This window comes from Sceloporus occidentalis, unplaced genomic scaffold (assembly GCF_023333645.1).
Source record: "Sceloporus occidentalis isolate IW3139 unplaced genomic scaffold, rSceOcc1.0.p SCAF_215, whole genome shotgun sequence".
NCBI lineage: Eukaryota > Metazoa > Chordata > Lepidosauria > Squamata > Phrynosomatidae > Sceloporus > Sceloporus occidentalis.
Window position 1 is genome coordinate 300,762 of NW_028317195.1, and position 19,347 is coordinate 320,108.

Here is a 19,347-nt window from a genome sequence, read left to right on the forward strand (position 1 = left end):
TTAATCAAAATGATGGCACTGCATCCAGCGCTCAGCCTTACTCAAGGGATATCCCCGTTCAACTCTCAGCTGCTTGTTCACCCGCCAGTAGTTGTCTTCCTTGAAAAAATAAATCTTGCTGTTCTTCCATGTCAAGGCTGCGTCAACGTTGCCTGGGACACCCGTAAATAGGCTGGAGATTTTTTTCGAGGAGAGGATGCTCCAACCCAACTCATCCCACTGCCAATAGCTATCACCCTTAATGGGAAAAAGAGAGTTTAGAGTACAAGTTAGGCTTAAAGTAGCCAATAGTCAAACAGCACATGGCTAGTCACAACAAAGATGTTGAAATATGTCTTCCTAAAATTGGCAATCACTCCTCAGTCAACAGTTCCCAAAACTTTAGTGTGTTAACTTGCTTACTTCTTGTCACGTATGGCGGCTGCTCTGACATATGACTAATTTTGCAGATAACATCCAAATTACTGATGCTGATTGATTTAAGGATACTGCGTCCTAGGTATGGTGGTGATGTGTGTGTTTGGCTCCTCGCTAGCTTGTATGGAGGCTAAAAATGATGCCACCATTAATGTTTAAACCAAAATACAAAGAACTCCTGCCAGCAGAAGAGTCTTAGCATGCTTGTGGTTCTCGAGTAAGGGCATGTTTTAGGCTTACTGTATTTAAAACATGTACATGTGTTCACAGATATTTGTTACAATCAAAGTACAGGACAGAAGCCAGCTGGAACATTTTTCATGTTCATTTAGAATCAAGGCCAGCACGGAATAACTAGGCAGCTCGCGGGGGGGCCAGCTCCAAGGACATGGAAAGCAGGCAACTATGGCAAATACAAAAAAATAAAAAATAATGAAAGCAGTTGGAAAGGGGAACATAAAGTTACACAGTTGGCTTTAGACGCACCCTTATAAGAACCATGCAATTACACTTGAGCTGTTTTAGGAGAAAGGACACATCAACAACGTTGGTTTTGTATATATATTGTACGTGTATATATTGTGCTGTTTATTGTTGTTTTTATATAACGTATACTAATTTTTTGCCTGTTAACGTGCAACTAAACTATTATTTCATTGCGTTGGTTCTTTAGCTGGTTGGAGAATTTAGGCAGCACAATGTATTTCCATAGAGATATTTTAGATAAGACCCAGGCATATTATTGCTTATGGCAAGATCGGAAAAATCTGGCATAAGTTAAGTTAGACAATGACATCTAATTAGCAGTATTTTTTTATTTTTTTTTTGAAAACATCACTAAAAAAATTTGAACTCTAGCTTCATCTAAAATAACAAACTACAATTTAGATTGTGCTTTCTATTAAAAAGTGAACACATTTTCATGATACTCTCCATTTAAATGCTGGAAGTTAGCTGCATAAATGTGCTGTGAAAATCCATACAACTTCTAGATTTACCATTTTCATATCATGTTTTTGCTTGATTAATGTTTCTAACTAGTCCCAGTACATAAACAATGTAAGTTGTAATTATAACATTGCTGTTTATACTTCACCGAGAATGATTGCATATCCCAATAGTGTTTTTTATGGCAAGGGACCCAGCACATGAATCATGCTAATTGCAGTGCCAAACACCGCCACCATTAACTGTATTTGAATTTGGCCACAATCAGGCAATTAATAAATATCACTGGGGCCAATAACGTGTGAATATAAAATACCCAAGGATAAAAGACGCAAATGGGAATCAGATAGGTGTCCTAAAGTCTTCAAATCAGCAGTTGCCACCCAGACCCCCTTGGCAGACCACTAGTCAGCCTGCTTAGTCTTCATACAATGTAATCTTACCTTAAACAGGAATATCTTCTGGTTTCCATCCCAGTACAAAGCAGCATTCAGATTGGGGGGCACTCTAGTTAACAGTTTAGGGTACCCATAATTCAACCTAAAATCTGTGTACCTCCAGAGTTTATCTCCTAAAACAGAGGAAAGTGAACAGGGCATGAGTACAATGATAGGTCAAGACACATATTTCTGCACAATGCTGACTAGAACATTTATAGTGCTGGCCTACAGAGAGTGAGATATATTACAGAGTGATTTATTCCCTTATCTGAGTTTATACATCCCACATACTCCAGGACAGCACTTTCCATGTCGTGCAAGCAACATAGTGTGTAAAGAAACATATTGCAAGGACATACTACGGATTAAGTAGCGCTATTAAAATAGTGAGGGAGTGAAAACTGAGAATAGCACCAACATATGTTTTAAAGCAGATAGTTTCACTTTATAGACATCCGTATAGATGTGGCTTCCAAGTAGATGGTTTAATAGTCATTAATAATTGGTTCTGTAATTTGTTTTCTAACCTTTGAAGAAATAAGTCCTTTTGGTACGTGGCGAATGTACTGCTGCATCCAGGTTTCCGGGAAGCCCTTTCCATAGGGACTGGATCTTGATGAGAGAGCCAATTCCATAATCAGTAACAGTCCACACATAATCCCCTTTAAAAGCATAGGTTTTTCCATAAGGACCTGTATGTTGCGAGAGAAAAAAAAGTTGAGTATCTGTGAGTATCACATTTCCCTTGTTTCTACTGAGGAAAGCATGTATTTCATTCAGAAGTATATTATGTGCAATAATACAATTATTGTCTGTGCACAGGTTATTTGCCAGTCCATGAAGATTTCAGTCTAACTACCTTTTGGTTTACTTGTCATTCTCACCACAGGGCACATGGCAGCCTCATCTACACTACAAAGTTACCTTACCACCTAAAAATTTATTGAAAAAAAAGTTATATATCCCCAAAGCAACAAATAAAATATTAAAAGCAAATTTTAATAATTATTTTATCCAAGTAAACCAGTGACAGTGTCCGTCATAGAAAATATGTAAATATTTAAATATGTATTAACTTGTTGCTATAATGTTATTAGGCCCTTCTGGTAACATTAATTATTTCTACTCTCAGAATAGGATAATATCTGGTTTAGGTTTCAAATTTATTTTTTATGATTCCATAAAGTTTAGGTATTATCTCCAATGTTATATTTAGGGTCAACCAGTTCTTCCTTGGTGTATTGTTTATTTCTTACATACTTTACAGGAGGAACAGAAAACTTTCGGCTAATAGTGGTAAATTAGGCAGACTAGATGGTTCAAAAGGTTCTCACCTGCCTCAAATACTATTTTTCTATTACAGATCAAATGCCTCTTTGTCTCTACGCCTCTTATTAATTTTCAATCAGAAAGAAAATCAATATACTCACTGCTGTGGGAATGCTTTAAATATTTACACTGACCTAGAATTATGGTATCAAGGCTGTCATTGCATGGGTCCGGCATTGGGCTAGTTGGAATAGGGACAGAGAGAGTGACTGGAACTTCCGTTGTTATAGTTTCTTCTTCCTCATCTTCTCTTTGTGCCTTTTTACCTGAAAAATATGACATATCTCAAATAGAACAAAGCCGTTCATTTAATTTATATACATAGATATGGAAAGCCAATTTGAGAGGTTGACACATATGGCCATCATACCAACTTGTAACATCATTTTAATAGTTGTTTTATGACAGGTGAGACAACTTTAAAGCAGCACTCATATGGATTTTAGGTATCAATGGCCAATACAATGAGTTAACCTTGTAGTGTAGTGTAGGTTTTCCACACCTTTGTAGCTACCAAATTGTACTGGGTCCTGAGATTTCATGTAGTTTCCAACAGGTATGAAAAACAATATAAATATAAATATTATCTGGATCTTTCCTTGCTGCAGTTATCCTGTATTCTGCCATGAGGCAAATGTATATGTTTATTTAATAAGTGAGATGGACAGTCTATGAGTTGCAATATGCTCAGTCTTTGATTTCATGCAACAATACACAAAAACAACACAATACATTCCTATCACTATTAGAACTGTCTTTGAAAATTACCAGGGTATTTATTACCATATAACGCCTGGATGCCCCTAATATCGTCATCGTGGAGGCGGAAGTTGGCTCTGTATCCAATATAGACAGGAGCCATCAGGGCATTACTGTAGCGAGAATGACCAAGACCCAAAGCATGTCCCAACTCATGGGCTGCAATGATGCGTAGGTTTACTCCGAGGTATGTGCCCTCTGTCCAGTACTCATCCTCATCGAAGTGCACTGTGCCCAACTCTGGGATGTCAGCATGTGCCAACACCTTCCCTGTGGAAAGACAAGCAAGTCAATAAATGCATTGATTTATATTTTTCACGTATGTTTTAAATGTTATTTTGTTATGAGGTTTAGTTGCACTAAAAGAAGATAAATATACGGGCTTGTTTTCAAGATATGGAGCGTGACTGTCTCTCTGGCGAGGTGGCACCAGGTAGAGTGTGCTACTCAATGGCAACTGAAGAGCTACCAATGAGTCAGATAATGTCACTGTGGTCTCTAAAGAGACTGGTTCATATTTTCTGGTATGCGGGCCTATCACATGTCTTTTAGTAGCTAGTATCCCACCAACTACTGTCTATTTCTCACCCATTCTGACCATAGCCCATGCGTATTTGAACATAACATCCATTTTCTAATCCTATATCCACCCATCAGTGATTTGCCTACACAACCTTTTTTATTTTTTGTATGTGAGACAGGGGTAACCATTATATTGCTGGGCAACTTGGCTAGACTTGCCCTGCAGATTGAATCCTGACAATATTTCTTTTGTGTCGGGGACATCGGTAGTGGTTGTCCCTATGGGTGTCTGTGAAGTAGATGTTTGTTATTGATAATATTAGTAAGATGTGTTACCTAGAAAAATGATTAAAATAAAATGCACATCAATGTACAATGGAAACAATGGAACTGTGACTACTAGTACACCATGTTTAGTAAACTCTGTCAACAAGTTCCACTACAGGGCTTGTTTTATGCACAGCTTACATGGAGGACATTTGATGTTAATGAACAACTACGACGCCAGTAACTGACTCATTTGAGCTAAGAACCTGACTTCTCTGCAATCCTTTCAGTATTTCAGGATTGTTGTTACTAGACCATATAATGTATTATTTTAAAAGATCGCGTTTGGTTTCGTTCCAATGGCCAATAGCAGAGAGAACAAACTTCCCAAAACATGTTGTACAAACCGTTCACTCTTCTTGGACATCTTGTTATTCTATTACATCTTTCAAAAACCCTCAACTACCCAGAGGAGTTGAAAATTATTTTTACAGTTAAAAATAGAATTAAAGAATGGATTTGAGCGATCATTAGGATATAATGTGTACTTTTAATCTATGGCCTGTTGATCCGCACTTTGATGGAGCAGAGGTATACTCCAGCCAAAGATATAGAAACACATGATATCCAAACATAATACTTACCGGGTCCATCAAATGGTCGTGAGCAACTGATACCACGCTGATGAAATGAAATACGTATATCTGCCCTTCCGTATGTAATCTCTTTAAATGTCAATGGTGTGACATCGCTCCAGTATTTGAAGGCTGATTGAATGGCAGTGCTTACTGCTGCAGGAGTCATGTCTGGAGTGTAATTGTATATCCGATAAGTCAAGTTCCTTTTTCTCCAGCGACCTGTCAATGTAAAGATGGATATTATCAGACTGCATTCAATGTATGGCAGGTTTCTCTAGAAGAAGGGGGTTATACCTGCCCATGTCCATGATTCCTCCATATTCCTCATAAATGTACACACAAAAAAAGTGAGCATGTGGGCATTTTGCGTGGGGGTGGGGGATGTTGGCTATCAAAAATAACCATAAAAGCACTGTTTTCTTAGGTGTGATTAGCAGCATATACAGAAAGCAGGGCTTTATTCTTTGTATGTAAAAAAAAATCTTGGAATGTATGATTTACCTAACAGCAAGTATTTTAGAGTCTTCTGGTTAAAGGGATCTTCTAGCCCACATCGAGGCTGTCTCATCGTCTCCAAGGTGCTTTTATCTAATATTCCTGTTGTAGGCAGTTGAAAAGATTGCTGGAAGACTCTGGAGAAAAAGAAAGTTTAGATTTTGAGGTCTTTGTAAATCAATTTTTCAAAAGACTTTTAAAATCATCTAAAATAATCCATTCATTTTCATAAAAAGACATGCATACGGTTTGCATATTTTACATGTATTGTAAAATAAAGGCATTATAATACTAGTTCATATAAATAACAAATGGGTTAATTCTACAAGAAAATAATTGCAATTTAGTAATTTTTCTTGCTCTGGGAACTCCAGTTGGTTATTGCCATTCATTCATGTATACTTTGTGTGCTACGCTACAAAACACATTAGCATTTTGTATGTATGTATAAACTATTAATGGTCTCCTTACCTTATTGCTTCCTGCACTTCCTCCGGACTGAAATCCTCAGTGTCACTTTCCAAGGGCTTCTGTAAGTATCCATACTGCCGTAGATATTTCTAATGCAGGACAGAAAAAATGTGTAGGGGACACAAATTAAAGGATGTGGGCAACAAAACATTCACGGCCATGTACCCCACACGGTGGTATTTACAGAAATTTATAAATCTGATTATCTTTAATGGTTTAACAGAAAATTGGGTTGTAAATCCATACCTGTAAAATCCCTGAATTTCAATCTGGGTTTCAGGGACATTATATCCATTTCTGAACATCACACAGTCTGCAGCTTCCCCTTTGTATTCTAGTCCCAGTTAAAGGTGTTCCACTTAGACAAAACATTATTTTCACTCTCTAGTATGCTAAACAAATAAACATTAGAATGCCTTTTATTTTATTCTTGCATCTGAAAGTTTAATCGCATAAAAACACAAAAACACAGAAACGTTTACGAAGATTTTTCCATTTCTATGGCAACAACCTATCGGTTCTTGCATTTGTGTCACATGGCAATTATGTGTTCCCAGCAGAAAAAAAAACAACAAAGGAAGAGTTTTCTATGTTTAATGCATAATTGTTTCAATAAAGACTGTTACTCTAACCATTGTCATTTCATGCTGTTTGGCGAGTTCCCATATATGTGTCAATCCAAACACAATTCAATCCTTTTATCGGGTCTTTGTGTGAAGATTATGCGCAAATTCTAGATATTTGTTGCAACATATTAGAGATTTAACTCCCTCCCAGAATTGCATTAATGAGTAAATATTAAACTTGATATAAATTGTAGCTCCCAACAGATTTAGTAGCATTTTTAGTAACTTTTTTGCGTGACGGTTCAAAAATAGATCCTATGAATTGGCTATTGACTTCTATAGGAAGCTTCACAGTTCTATAAAGAACAAATATTTTTCCAAGTAACCGTTAGGTATATGCAACCTCCACACTTACTCAAATACTTGTAATGAAGCTTACACTTATATCCCTCTCTTTTAGTGTTGATTTTTAGGTTTCTCTAGTAACTACACTTGGATCAGAGCCTGAGCTGCAAGGAGCCAAGATTCCCCATAATGAGAAATCTCATGTTTATACATTGGCAAGAGATATGCCTGGGCTGTGTAGCCCCAAGCAAGACTTTTAATAACACTGACCCCTGAACAGGCTAGGCTGTTTCTCTTTAGTGCAGTGAAAGAAACGGTTGCTGACAAGTTATTATAAAGAAGTGGCAACGTGGGACGTTAAAGTCATTGTTCTGGTAAACCAATGACAAAAAATTATTTGCCACATTGGACATTTTAGAGTTTAGATACCGTAGACCAGGCTTGTGATATACTTGACTCGTAATATTTAAAATTCATTCACTTGCTCAATTAAAATAACAGTTAATAGAAAGCTGCATCATGCATGCACCTACACAGGTTCACCACACTGAGCATAGACATGAAAAAGAGAGATCTGTGCTGTGGAGAGAGAGATCTCTTGAGACCATTGATATATTATTAGACTGTTGCACTCATTCTCCACATAGCACGATCAAGTATTTAAATAGTGAATTTGGGAATGTTTCATTTATAACATTTTATATTTGTAGTGTGAAAATCACATAATTCAGTTTTGTGCAGAATGAAAAAATAAATAAAGGAGAGTCTTTGCTGATCCATGACTTCAAGCAGTTGAATTAAAATGGTTAAAAAATCATGCTATGTGTGGGAAAGCCAAGGACATCTGCAGAATATTTTCCATGTCAAGCAATTAAGAAAGAAGATAAGACTGGGGCCAGTTTATCCACGGCACCCTAAACATAATTATTAAAGTGACCACCAGGCAATACACACATGACCTAGCAAGGTCATCATCAACCCTGGGATTGTTGATTGTAGGGCAGTATAGAGAGATGTACATACTGCAAGCAGAAATGCCTTTCAATCAAGTCGGAGAAAATACTAGCGCTTGGAAAAAAAATCCGTTTAGATTAAAGAAGAAACAAGGCAATCAGTCCAGAAGCCAGTAGAAGGTTGGAAAAAAAATGAAAGTTGGAGCTGGAGGTTCTGTGGACTAAAAATCCCATCATGCACAAATAATAGTGCTGGGAGGCAGCTGAGACTAAGCAGAATGTCCCATGGGACCCAACAACTTTGCCTACAACCCTTTATGTAAATGGAGGAATAGAGACATATGTACCCCTGTTAGGTTCCAGACCAATTTACAATCTACTTTTTCCTTTTACCAGTTTTTGAAGGGGAACTCATATCATATTTTTATAGCCCTCTGTTATTATCCTATGGTTGAAATAAAATAAATTGCATAAATAATAACTTTATATTTTATTTCTATATTTCATCACCATGATCCTCTGCTATTTGAGAAGCCAGTAATCACTTAAATGTTTCTGCTGAAAATGGATGATAAGGCAGCACCGACACGTTAAGGCCAGCGGACGCACATTACGTTTTAATACTCCAGTAGTATGCGGCTGCGCACTGCATAATCCAATCTGATGGGGGTAGCCCTATACGTAAAAAAGTGGCCCTATCGGCATTTGCCTGGTGTGCCAGATGCTCAGTTTTAGGTCTGTTCCTTATGTGAGCCATTCCTTATTGCGAAAATAGCTAAATGGCACTATATTTGTGACAATATTCTGGCTTCATGTGCATCTTCAGCTCAGGTTAGTATGTGCCTGAATTACCAGATATAGAACCCCAGGTACTCTCATTCCTTCGCAGACATGATTATGGATGCCTTACTTCCTGCATTATAGGGGCTGTAATATAGTGCAAACAAATTTTACTGGTTTCCAAATACAATACCACACTTTACAAATACAATAAGCTTTAAATTTGTTATAAAAAACAATTACAAATATTTCAATCTTAATAAAAACACAATCGCATAAGAATAAAATACAAAGGAAATAGAGACCTAATTGGCACTAAAGGCCTGGTCATTGTCTCACTGAGCAGGCTGTGGAAAACCAGGCGATTATAACATGTGAAATAACAAACATTGTGTAAACTTGGAAGATGTCTATTTTAAAACAGATGACTCAATCGAGTATATCCTAAAGTCCTGTTCACAGGGATTTCCTTGACGAGAGCACTGAGATCCCTGGGTTGAAAAGCGGTGAGTCACCATGTACAATTCACTGGACGTGGCATCCCACCAGTTTAAAATGTTAAGACGACGGGTCATCTTTATTTAAAATTCCCAGGAATGTTTCTTGTTAAGGTTTCCTTTGTATAGTGCCTTCCTGGAAGTCATCTGTTTACCATGCTTTAATTTTATTGGTATTCTCACATTTATGCAGTTGGTATATTTATTTCAAAATATAACTTTGTGATGTTTTGGGAACCCTGACATCCATGCCTATATTTAATTCACAGAATTTACCCAGCACCCAGATTGCACCCATGTGTATCTGTATCTCTCCCCTTTCTCATTATTTCTTCAATTTCTCTTTTTCTCCTCCCCATCTTTCCCTTTATATGTCCCTTTTCTCCCTACCTATCCCATTTCTCTCTCTCCCTCTCTCTCTTTTCTCTTAATCTCTCTTTATTATCTTTCTCCCTGTTTTTCCTACCTATCCCCTCTCTGTTTCTATCCTCCCTTTCATTATCTCTCCTCCTCTTTCTCTTTACATCACCCTTTTTTTCCTCTATTGTTTGCCTTTTTATGTTTCTCTTTATTTCCCTTTCTCTTTGTCTCACTTTTCTCCCTATCTCTCCCGTTGCCAGATTTAGGATTTATATTAGCCCTGGTGCTTTGAAGGCCAGCAGCCAATAAAGTAAATATGTGCGATCATCTGGGCAGTGGCCACACATTGAAGGACAAAAATCTGCCATGTGAATGGCAGTAAAGGTACCACTGGTCCATTAGGCAGATTGTACAAAGGAATACATTATACATGGGTATATATATATACGAACTTTTTTATGGCCACAATTCCCATAGTTGGCTATGTGGTAGTGCACAGATGGACGCTATTACACATAAGAAGAATATAAGATTTGCCATTTATCATGCAAACACATGAGACCATTTTGTAATATTTTTCTATCTATCTATCTATCTATCTATCTATCTATCTATCTATCTATCTATCGGATTTTATGGGTCCCAAGCAAGAACAAACACATAAACCCACACAAATCTTACATCCTAATCCATATATATATATATATATATATATATATATATATATATATATATATATATATATATATATATATATATACGACAGTATAATATAATTAACTTCTTCCAGTTATGCTTTGTTCACACACAAAAATACCTGTCGACCAAGAGACTTACCAGGGCCTCTACTTCAGATTTAAAATCTATTAGTGTTGCATAAGATGACAGAGACAGTCCAACGAGCAATGGGAGAAGCAGCATCCTTTTGTATCGCTCTTTTTTTTATTTGAAGTTTGTCCTTGCAGCTGAGTTGAGCTACTGCCTGTTTTTGCTGTGGGCTTCCCCTCTCACTGTTTTTAAGAGCTCAGAAGAATGACTCACAAACTGTGCTCTTGGTCCTTCCTCCTATGCTGCCCCCCTGCATCTACCCTTTTGAGAAAGGACTATGGAATGCAATGTTAACCCAGTGCTGCCGACTCAGCATGAATAATTTTAAGCAATTTCAAAAAATATCAGATTGTAGTCATTTCAAAATGTTACCGTAATTTTTTTGTCATTCACTCTTCTGACGGTTTGTTTTATATATACAACCAAATTAATCAGATACTTAGTCAGTGCATGAAAGGACTCAAGATGCACTTATTCTGCTCATCAAGACAAGAGATAAATCGGCAAGTGTGCAATCACTATGTGGACCTTAACATTTCACAACAATATTTCACAACCAAATGTGAATAGACTTCCTTAGGTAATGGTGCCCAAAGAGGCTAATTCAATCTGGATCCAATTAAATCATCATAACACACTGACATTACTGCATTAAAAAGAAGTGTATTCATTCAGAGGATTCCTCTTTCATGATTCTATGAAGCCTAATTTTCAAATTGGAAACATCTTAGTGAATAGGGTTCATGCAAACCCGTAGGAGCTTTAGAGTAGTGTTATTATAATCCCTGTGACCCAGTGCAGTCATAACACTTGCGATCCTGTTCATGTGCTGTCATTGGAGGATTGGTAACTTTAGGCCCAAGGGTCAAGTCCAGTAAAGTGATCCAGAAAAGTGGCAGCTAAATCACACATGGAAGACAGTAATCAATTTCTGCTTATCCTTATTTGCATTCCACTGCATCGGAAATTGTTTGTAACAGATATTACATTGTTAAATATTATTGTAAGAAATATAAAGTCCCTTACCTTTGCTGTTATAGCAGATTCATATATAACCAGCAAGGAGTAAATCTGCACTGTGTATAAATGTCTTCAGTTTGTTTTCACAACCATCATATAATATGAGAGCTCAGTACAGTGAGAGCTCAATAAGACCACTGTTGAGACCAAATGACTTAAAACCCAGTACTGGTTCCCAACATTAGGATTATCTTGGTTTTTTTTTGCGTTTATTGTTCATAAAATCTCACAAGTATAGACAGACATTAACGTGCTTAAGATAATAACAAAGAATGATCATTTTTGAGAGGCATGACTTGCATCAACACATGCTGAATAGCAAACTCGAAAGTTGTGAGTGTTTTCTTATGTCAAAGTAGCTCTACAACACACCTGCAATCCCATTTCATTGATTGGACTCCAGGTTTGCCAACTCATGACTCCAATTAGCTTTTGTTGAAGTGCTTAACCTGGGGCTCCACACTTTTTCCGGCCCACACTGTAAATATTAGAACAATGTATTCAATATGGACAAGATCAATACAATCATTTGTGTGTTAATAGTTAAAACAGGTTGTGTTTGTTCATTATTGTAACTTAGTGGAAGATCATACCATATTTTAAGACAAATTTACGCATACGTGCTAGTAATTCCAAAGGGTTCACTTACTTTTTCTTCCCACTGTATACTAAATTTTTATGGAGCTGTTAAATGTTACTCCACTTATCCATCCAATAATATGCCCCTTTACTGTACATGTGACGTACAATACAAGTTAAATCTTGTATTGATGGGAGCAAAACTTAGTAGAACTACACATTTTGTTATATATCAATAGAGAGTAGAAGGCTGACATTTTTCCAAAGAATGTCTGCATAGAGCCAATTAAATGGTGATCTTTTCAGTTATTTGCATATTTGTTGTTTGATTTTTTATTATCAAATCATGGGTGACACAGTCTCCTATCACTTCTGTATATAAGAAATCTGTTATGAGTCAAATTCTTCTTTTCCTGTCTCTCCTGATTTAAAAATAAAAGGGGCAAAAATAAATTGTAGGGTGTGGTACTGAATTTAGCAATTCTGATTTTTTATATATTAACCGTCCATATTGTCATTCTTGTATAGTTTGGAGGAAAAGGGATAAAGTTATATTAGTGCACGAGAAAATTATGTCTTTAGTTGAAGATAAAATACTTTATTGGACTGCCATTGGAAAAATATGTAAAACCACAGAAGTCTTTTCTTCAAGTTGAGGGTTTGGAAGGTGTGAGTTACAGTTTGATGGTGTTCAGATGAAAAATGTATGTAATATTACTAGTGAAGATGCTTTACATTGAGGTGTCTTAAGTGTCAGTTATGGCCCTGTGAATCAAAATCCCTCCTTTGCTATTGTTGCCCTTTACCGAATCTGAATGTGTACACGTTTCATTGCCGTTATTACACTGAATATTTGATGTCTACAGGATCACTGGTTAGAAAATATTATTGGTATTTACTATTAACTGTTAATAGCACCCCCCCCACACACACACACACCACACACCTCTAATACATGTCAGGGGAAAAATGAAAACATCATTTTATCATCATGGAAACCAGACACTTCTAGTGTGGTAGACATGGGATCTGGAAATTAATAAATAGGCCATTTTTTTAAAAAATGTCTGTATTTAGGCAGACAACTTAATGATGCTCTTAGTCACAATGTGATGGAATTCTTCTCTGACATTGCTTACAGTAAAGGAGTTTTTACTTAAAGGTACACTTTAGTCATCATATGCATTTTAATAGATACGATGGCTGAGTTTTCCCCTTTATTATTGTTTTCCCTATGTAAATGTGTTGAGGGATTGATTCCACAGACTCTTCTCCAATAATCTGGCAAGTCCACCTCCAGCTCCAGTGTCTTCTTGAGTGTTTCCAGCAGGTAAGTATTTTTTCCAGCAAATGTCAAAAATACACGTAAAATACTTTATACTTTAATATCCATTCATGTTTGATGAGGCTGTTTGTGGCATCAGACTGTTGCTTTAGTATTAATTAGTTCAAAATAATTCAATATAGACAAGTGTAATATTATTTCACAGAAAGTTCTTACATTTCAACATTTTGATGACAAAGAATGTTGCCCTCAAGGTTCAAGCAGCAAAATGTTTCAAACACAAATGTTACAAACTTATTGGGCAGCAATAGTTTTACGTAGTTTGTGGCTTTAGTAACAAAGCAAGATGGAAAAAAAAGCATGGGAAGAAGATTACAATGATTGTATGGTGAACCACTATTTCTCCATTCCTCTATAAGCAAGTATTTTGCCCCTTACAGGAATATGTTGAAAAGGGTCATCTCAGGTTATTTAACACATCAGGTGAATAGAAGGGCAAGTCTGGTCCACAACAGCTGTACTTCTACCAGTGTGTACATGGAAAAAGTTAAAAGTAGAAACTTACCCAACAATGAGCCAATTGTTCCCGGGCAAGAGTGTAGCCTCTACAACAATTATTTAACTGATTGGTTTCTCAGTGCTGGGTTTTTACCTTGCACGGTGTAAGAATGTAAATATATTATACAATGAGTAAATTTTTAACATTTAGGATAATGCATTTTCACAAGAATTCAGGAATTTTGCAACATATTTTATGTGTATTTTCCCAATTTTTAACTGGATAGTACCCACCTAAATGTATTTTTAATATAAACAAAACCAATTGTAATGTTAGGTCAAGAGTGTGATTATGTTTCCTAATGCCTGATTCCACCCGTTTGGCCATTGTTGAACTTCTATATTGTCAATTTTAATTTGTTTTTGTTAATTGTCACTATGCCCCTGGTACTATGGACCAGAGGAATAGCGACAATTATGGGGATAATAGTTCTATGGAATCTGCCAGCGCTCTAAAAATATAGTGTAATGCAATGTAGGAGAATAAATACATAAGGTTTAAGGAAGAGCAATAAGGTGTAGTAAAGTTACATACACATTACAGGGTGTGATATATAGAGTCATCGTCCTCTGTGAGTCATGAACTCATTTGCTCTACAAAGCTTGGAAAAAATAAGCCAACATAGCCAGATGCACATTAGTGAAAGGTTTATGTTTGCAATTTCAAAGGACTAATCAAAGACATTCTGTAACTTTTTTACTCTTCTAGAGCTGAGAGCAGGGTTTCAGCTCAAGGGCTTGCACAGAACGATCACGCTTAGCTACAAAGAACAAAGGCTTCCAAGCAGAGCCAAATACTATACAAAGACACCTTTGGAACCAGGGACCAACAACCCTCAGGTTTGAAATGCAACTGGCCATTAGCCCTTGCCAGACCCTACAGCTGGGCTGGAAGAAAATGCAAAACCAGCCCCCAGAGGATCCAGGTCACATATCAACCATATGCTAGGATATTTGAAAGGGTATTAGTAGTTTCACTGTCACATGATGGGCAACCCTTTGTGTTTATGCATTATTTTGTTACATTAGGAACAGAATATTCTGAATCTGCAATTTTTTTAGACTGAACTGATATGGACAGTCTGACATGTGTCTTCATGATCCTGTTTGTGTTTGTCATTAGCAGTTCTGCGGTTAGTTACTAAGCAGCACATCGACATTATTCCAGGAAATGAGGAGCTCTTGACAGAGCATCTGGATCTTGGCCAACATATTCCAGCTGTTCAACAAACAGCTCATATTTTACACTGTTCTGTAGCAAAGGTATTATGTTGGAGATACCAGTTATTTTCAGGTCAATACTCTTTGGATCAAGCAATTAAAACCGTTAGTTATCCATGAATCCAAGTTGTCTGTTTTGCAGATTAATAAACTAGTGATATGATATCAAACTCTGGTACAAACTCTGTGTTCATACTAGTTAATAAATAATTACAGCTATTATTAGCAGCAGATATCACTAAGAAGCCTTGTAGACGGGTCAGCAGGGGCCTATATTATGCTTCTGGAAATTTGTGGCAAGTTTGGTCACAGGTATACCTTTACTGAGATTACACACTGCAACAATAAAAATCCAAAAGTAAGGACACCAATGGTAATGTATCCTCAATATTTCCGGATACAGAGCTAGCTCTCTTGACTGTCCATATTTTTTTGTGTACCATCACATTTCAGTCTGAATGGTTTACAAAAAAAGAGCAAAGAAAACCCACGGAACAATCTTTACAATGTTGTACATACCCTTGTGGTGAGATTTATTTCTGCCAGGCCAGATATACTACCTAAATTGAGGCTCTGTGTTTATTACATGCGTTCTGGGAACTCTGAAGACTCAAAGTATCTTAAATAAAAACTATGTAGACCTGTGACTACTTAGACATAGTAAACTGCTATGGTGTTGTGCACATGCAGTGGGTCTTTAGCAATGCCCTGGGCCTAACTCTTTGTAGAGCCACCAGCCAACTCCTCCAATTTGACATTATAGCCAGGATGTGAGGAACCAAGGTAATGGGGTAATGGGTGGGTTGGGGAGATTGGTAATCGCTTTTTTGAACAGTAGCAATAGGGCAAATGGATCACTGTTAAGCTCCAGAGGGGCTTCCTCCCTCCTGTACCTGCCACCATAGTCCTAGGTATAGTCAGCCTAGGCCAGAATATGCCACTGTGTGGTGGCAGCAGGCAGAGGTAAGTGCACAAAAATTGATATTCAAATGATAAATGATCTAATGATCTTTTAAATTATGGGAACATTTATGTTTCAGGTTTGTTGTGGACATTTCAAAGTATTATACATACAAGCGTTTTTACTTTACAAATAGCATTGTGTTTTATAGTTACGTGAATAAAGCTGCACTTTTCCATATACCAATATTAATTTCAGAGCATTATTATTGTTCTCAGTATAGCTCCCTCCATATGGTTACCAAAATAACAGAAGGTGTAGTTATGGTAAGCTCTGCTGACACCTCCTTCCATCCACTGCAGATAAAATATGAATAGTGGCAGCTGTTCCACACCCAGGGCCGGCCCGACAATGGAGCCGAGTGGGGCAAAGCCCTTTTTTTTTTTTTTTTTTTTTTTTTTTTTTTAAAGTGAAAAAGAGAGAAAGGGGTGCCGAGTGGGTTTCGCTTACCAAGCTGTCAGTACCCGCTCGGCGCCCCTCTCTCTCTCCTCTGCGGCGAGTCTTCCTGTTCGGTCTCGGTGCCGGCTTGTAATGCTGAGTGCCGGAAGATTTCCGGCGCTCAGCATTACAAGCCGGCACCGAGACCGAACAGGGAGACTCGCCGCAGGACTGCTGAAAGGTAAGTACAAGGGGGGGGCGGCAGGGACGGAGGGAGAGGAAGTGTAGATAAGGGGGGGGGGCATTTTAAAATTCGCCCCAGGCGGCATTTTGCCTTGGGCTGGCCCTGTCCACACCTTGCTGCTGTCCTTCAAGAATTTGCTGACCAGCTTGCTTGAGCAAATGCTGAAGGGCCGCTAGCCAACAGTGCTGAACACAGTAGCTGGATGTGAACTGTCACATGCTGCATGAGCAAAAAACATATCATGAGACTTCAGCTGTGCTTACGTTCATCAGACGGCCACTGGCCTTAAGTGCCAGGGCCGCCTCGTCGTCTCCAAACAAGCCCTGACAAAATTACATAAACTACGCCTGGACTGATCAGTGCGAATAGAGGATGGGGAATGTTGGGTTTGGTGCAGTTTGTATCTTTTGATGAATTAGTTTACAGCCCTCTGGATGCATGCTTTTCTTGAAAGAGAATTAGCTACTGAGTTCAACAACACAATAAAACAAAATGATATGTTTCCTGAAAACCATAGCCAATGTCTAGATTGGATCCATTGGCAATAGAGCCCTGCTTACTAATCACTCTGTCACTGTGATCAGCAGAAGTAAGGATCAAAGGGAAAAGAGGGAGAAACAGAAATACTAAATATTAGTATAAAAAATAGTTTCAAAAATAACATTAAATAAAATGAAAAAATAATAAATACAAAACTTATCCATGTGGGATATTATTCTACTCAGGGGGAAGTGGATGAACATAAGCCATGTAGCTAATTTGTGGAAGAAATACTAGGTAAATACAGAATATACAAAAAGTGGTTTAAAGAGAAAGCCCTATCTTTCCATGAAAAAACAATATATTATTTGTATGGCAACACTATTTGTATGGCAACTTGGAAAAGGGATTCATGGGTGAACCCTGGTCCAATGAGCATCAGCACACCTGCTGGACCTGCTGCCCTAGGCATAGACCAGTATATGACGCTACATATATCCGCATACTGGATTTATAAAGTAACAGGGCAGGGGCTTTCGAGAGTTATCCTCCCTTCATCAGGTCCGAAGCAATACATATATATATATATATATATATATATATATATATATATAATGTAATTTGCTTTGGTAGATACATAATAAATACCTTTATACTTAAAAATAAGAAGAGGAACCGAGAAAAGAAATGTTAGTCTGGCTACTGTTACCCGAAAACAAGAATGTCTATAGATAAGTCTATTGAAACAGAACTTGGAATAACTCTTCAGGTATCACTCTGGTTAGAGAACTACAAGTAATATGTGCAGCAGTTGTGTAGAGCTAATAGGAATTTTATTAAGGACACGGAGGCTCCTATTATAGTGCATTCTCTTTCTTTATTACTACTCCCTCAGCAGCAGAAAATACAGGAAGTAGTTAACTGAAGAGAAAAACATATATCAAGATATATAAACAGGTCAGCCAATCAGCAATAGATCCAAGTACATCCAAGGGTGTGGTATGCTGCTGCACTTCCTCTTTTCTTGCTGCTCCCTCAGCGGACAGTTGAGTATTCCTTTGCTCTGTATTATTATATGCATGATTGCTGTTCTAATTTACCATGCATTTTGATTTACTGTCTTTATTATTGTTCCGATTATTTCTGTCATTATTATTGTCTCCATTAGTTTTTTATATATATTTTGTGCCTTTCCGCCGTATACCCGCCCTTCCCTCTTATTTGGGCGCTCTACTTGTACGGTTTCGGCTGTTTTGCGGTTCCCTCGTTGTCTCCTACCTTTCTGGTTCCTCCGTTTTCTTTGCCGGTGTCGCGGTGCTCTTCTCGGAGCTTCTGCTTCATCGGCTTCGTTTTCTGCCGGCGAGTCTCGGGCGCGCATGCGCCCTGACTCGTACGGCGGCCATCTTTGTTCGCGCACTTCTTACTAGTTTCCCGCTGCGTGTTCTTCGTCGGCAGACATCTCAGCTCCTTCGTTTTTTCACCAGGTGTTTCCTCTTGGCTTAATCAACCCTCTGTTTTCGTTTCTCAGCCGGTATTTAGTGTTTTAGTGTTTATTTCATGGATCATTTTAGTGACCAAGCGGCTCCTGCTGGGGCTGCAGGTTCCTCCATTAGAGCTCATGATGCTGATGCTCAGCCCCTGTCATCTGAGGATTTCCAATCTCTATTGGATGCTACCATGTCCCACTCCATTTCTAAAGCCCTTTCCTCTGCTATGGGTGCAATGTCTCACTCCATCACACAATCCATTCAGCAAGCTTTGCTCCAGGCTCCGGTGGCCTCAGCTCCTACTACTGTGGCCGCTCCTGCAGCAGGCAAAAAGGCCCTATTTAAATCTAAGCACCTTTCTCCACTACTGACTGACAGCCATGCTACTGTCGTGATGGACAAGGTTCCTATTCCTGTCACTGAGAGCGCTGGTGTACCTCGCAAAAGAGTCCCTGACCGGACAAAAACGGCCAGACATTGGAAAAGAGCTAAAGCTCAAATTGATTCATCAGATGATGA

At 38.0% G+C, this 19,347-nt stretch overlaps 1 protein-coding gene across 1 annotated transcript; it reads right to left on the reverse strand.

The window, feature by feature from the left end:
- Positions 1-18,719, reverse strand: LOC149277377 (matrix metalloproteinase-19-like). Its single transcript, XM_089502971.1, has 9 exons — positions 18,546-18,719; positions 6,287-6,375; positions 5,822-5,952; positions 5,327-5,539; positions 3,918-4,163; positions 3,269-3,400; positions 2,333-2,497; positions 1,809-1,936; positions 1-237 (listed from the first exon to the last, which is right to left on the reverse strand). Exons 1-9 carry the CDS (start codon positions 18,717-18,719, stop codon positions 1-3), a joined length of 1,515 nt encoding a protein of 504 aa, XP_089359097.1.
- Between the last annotated feature and the right edge of the window lie 628 nt (positions 18,720-19,347).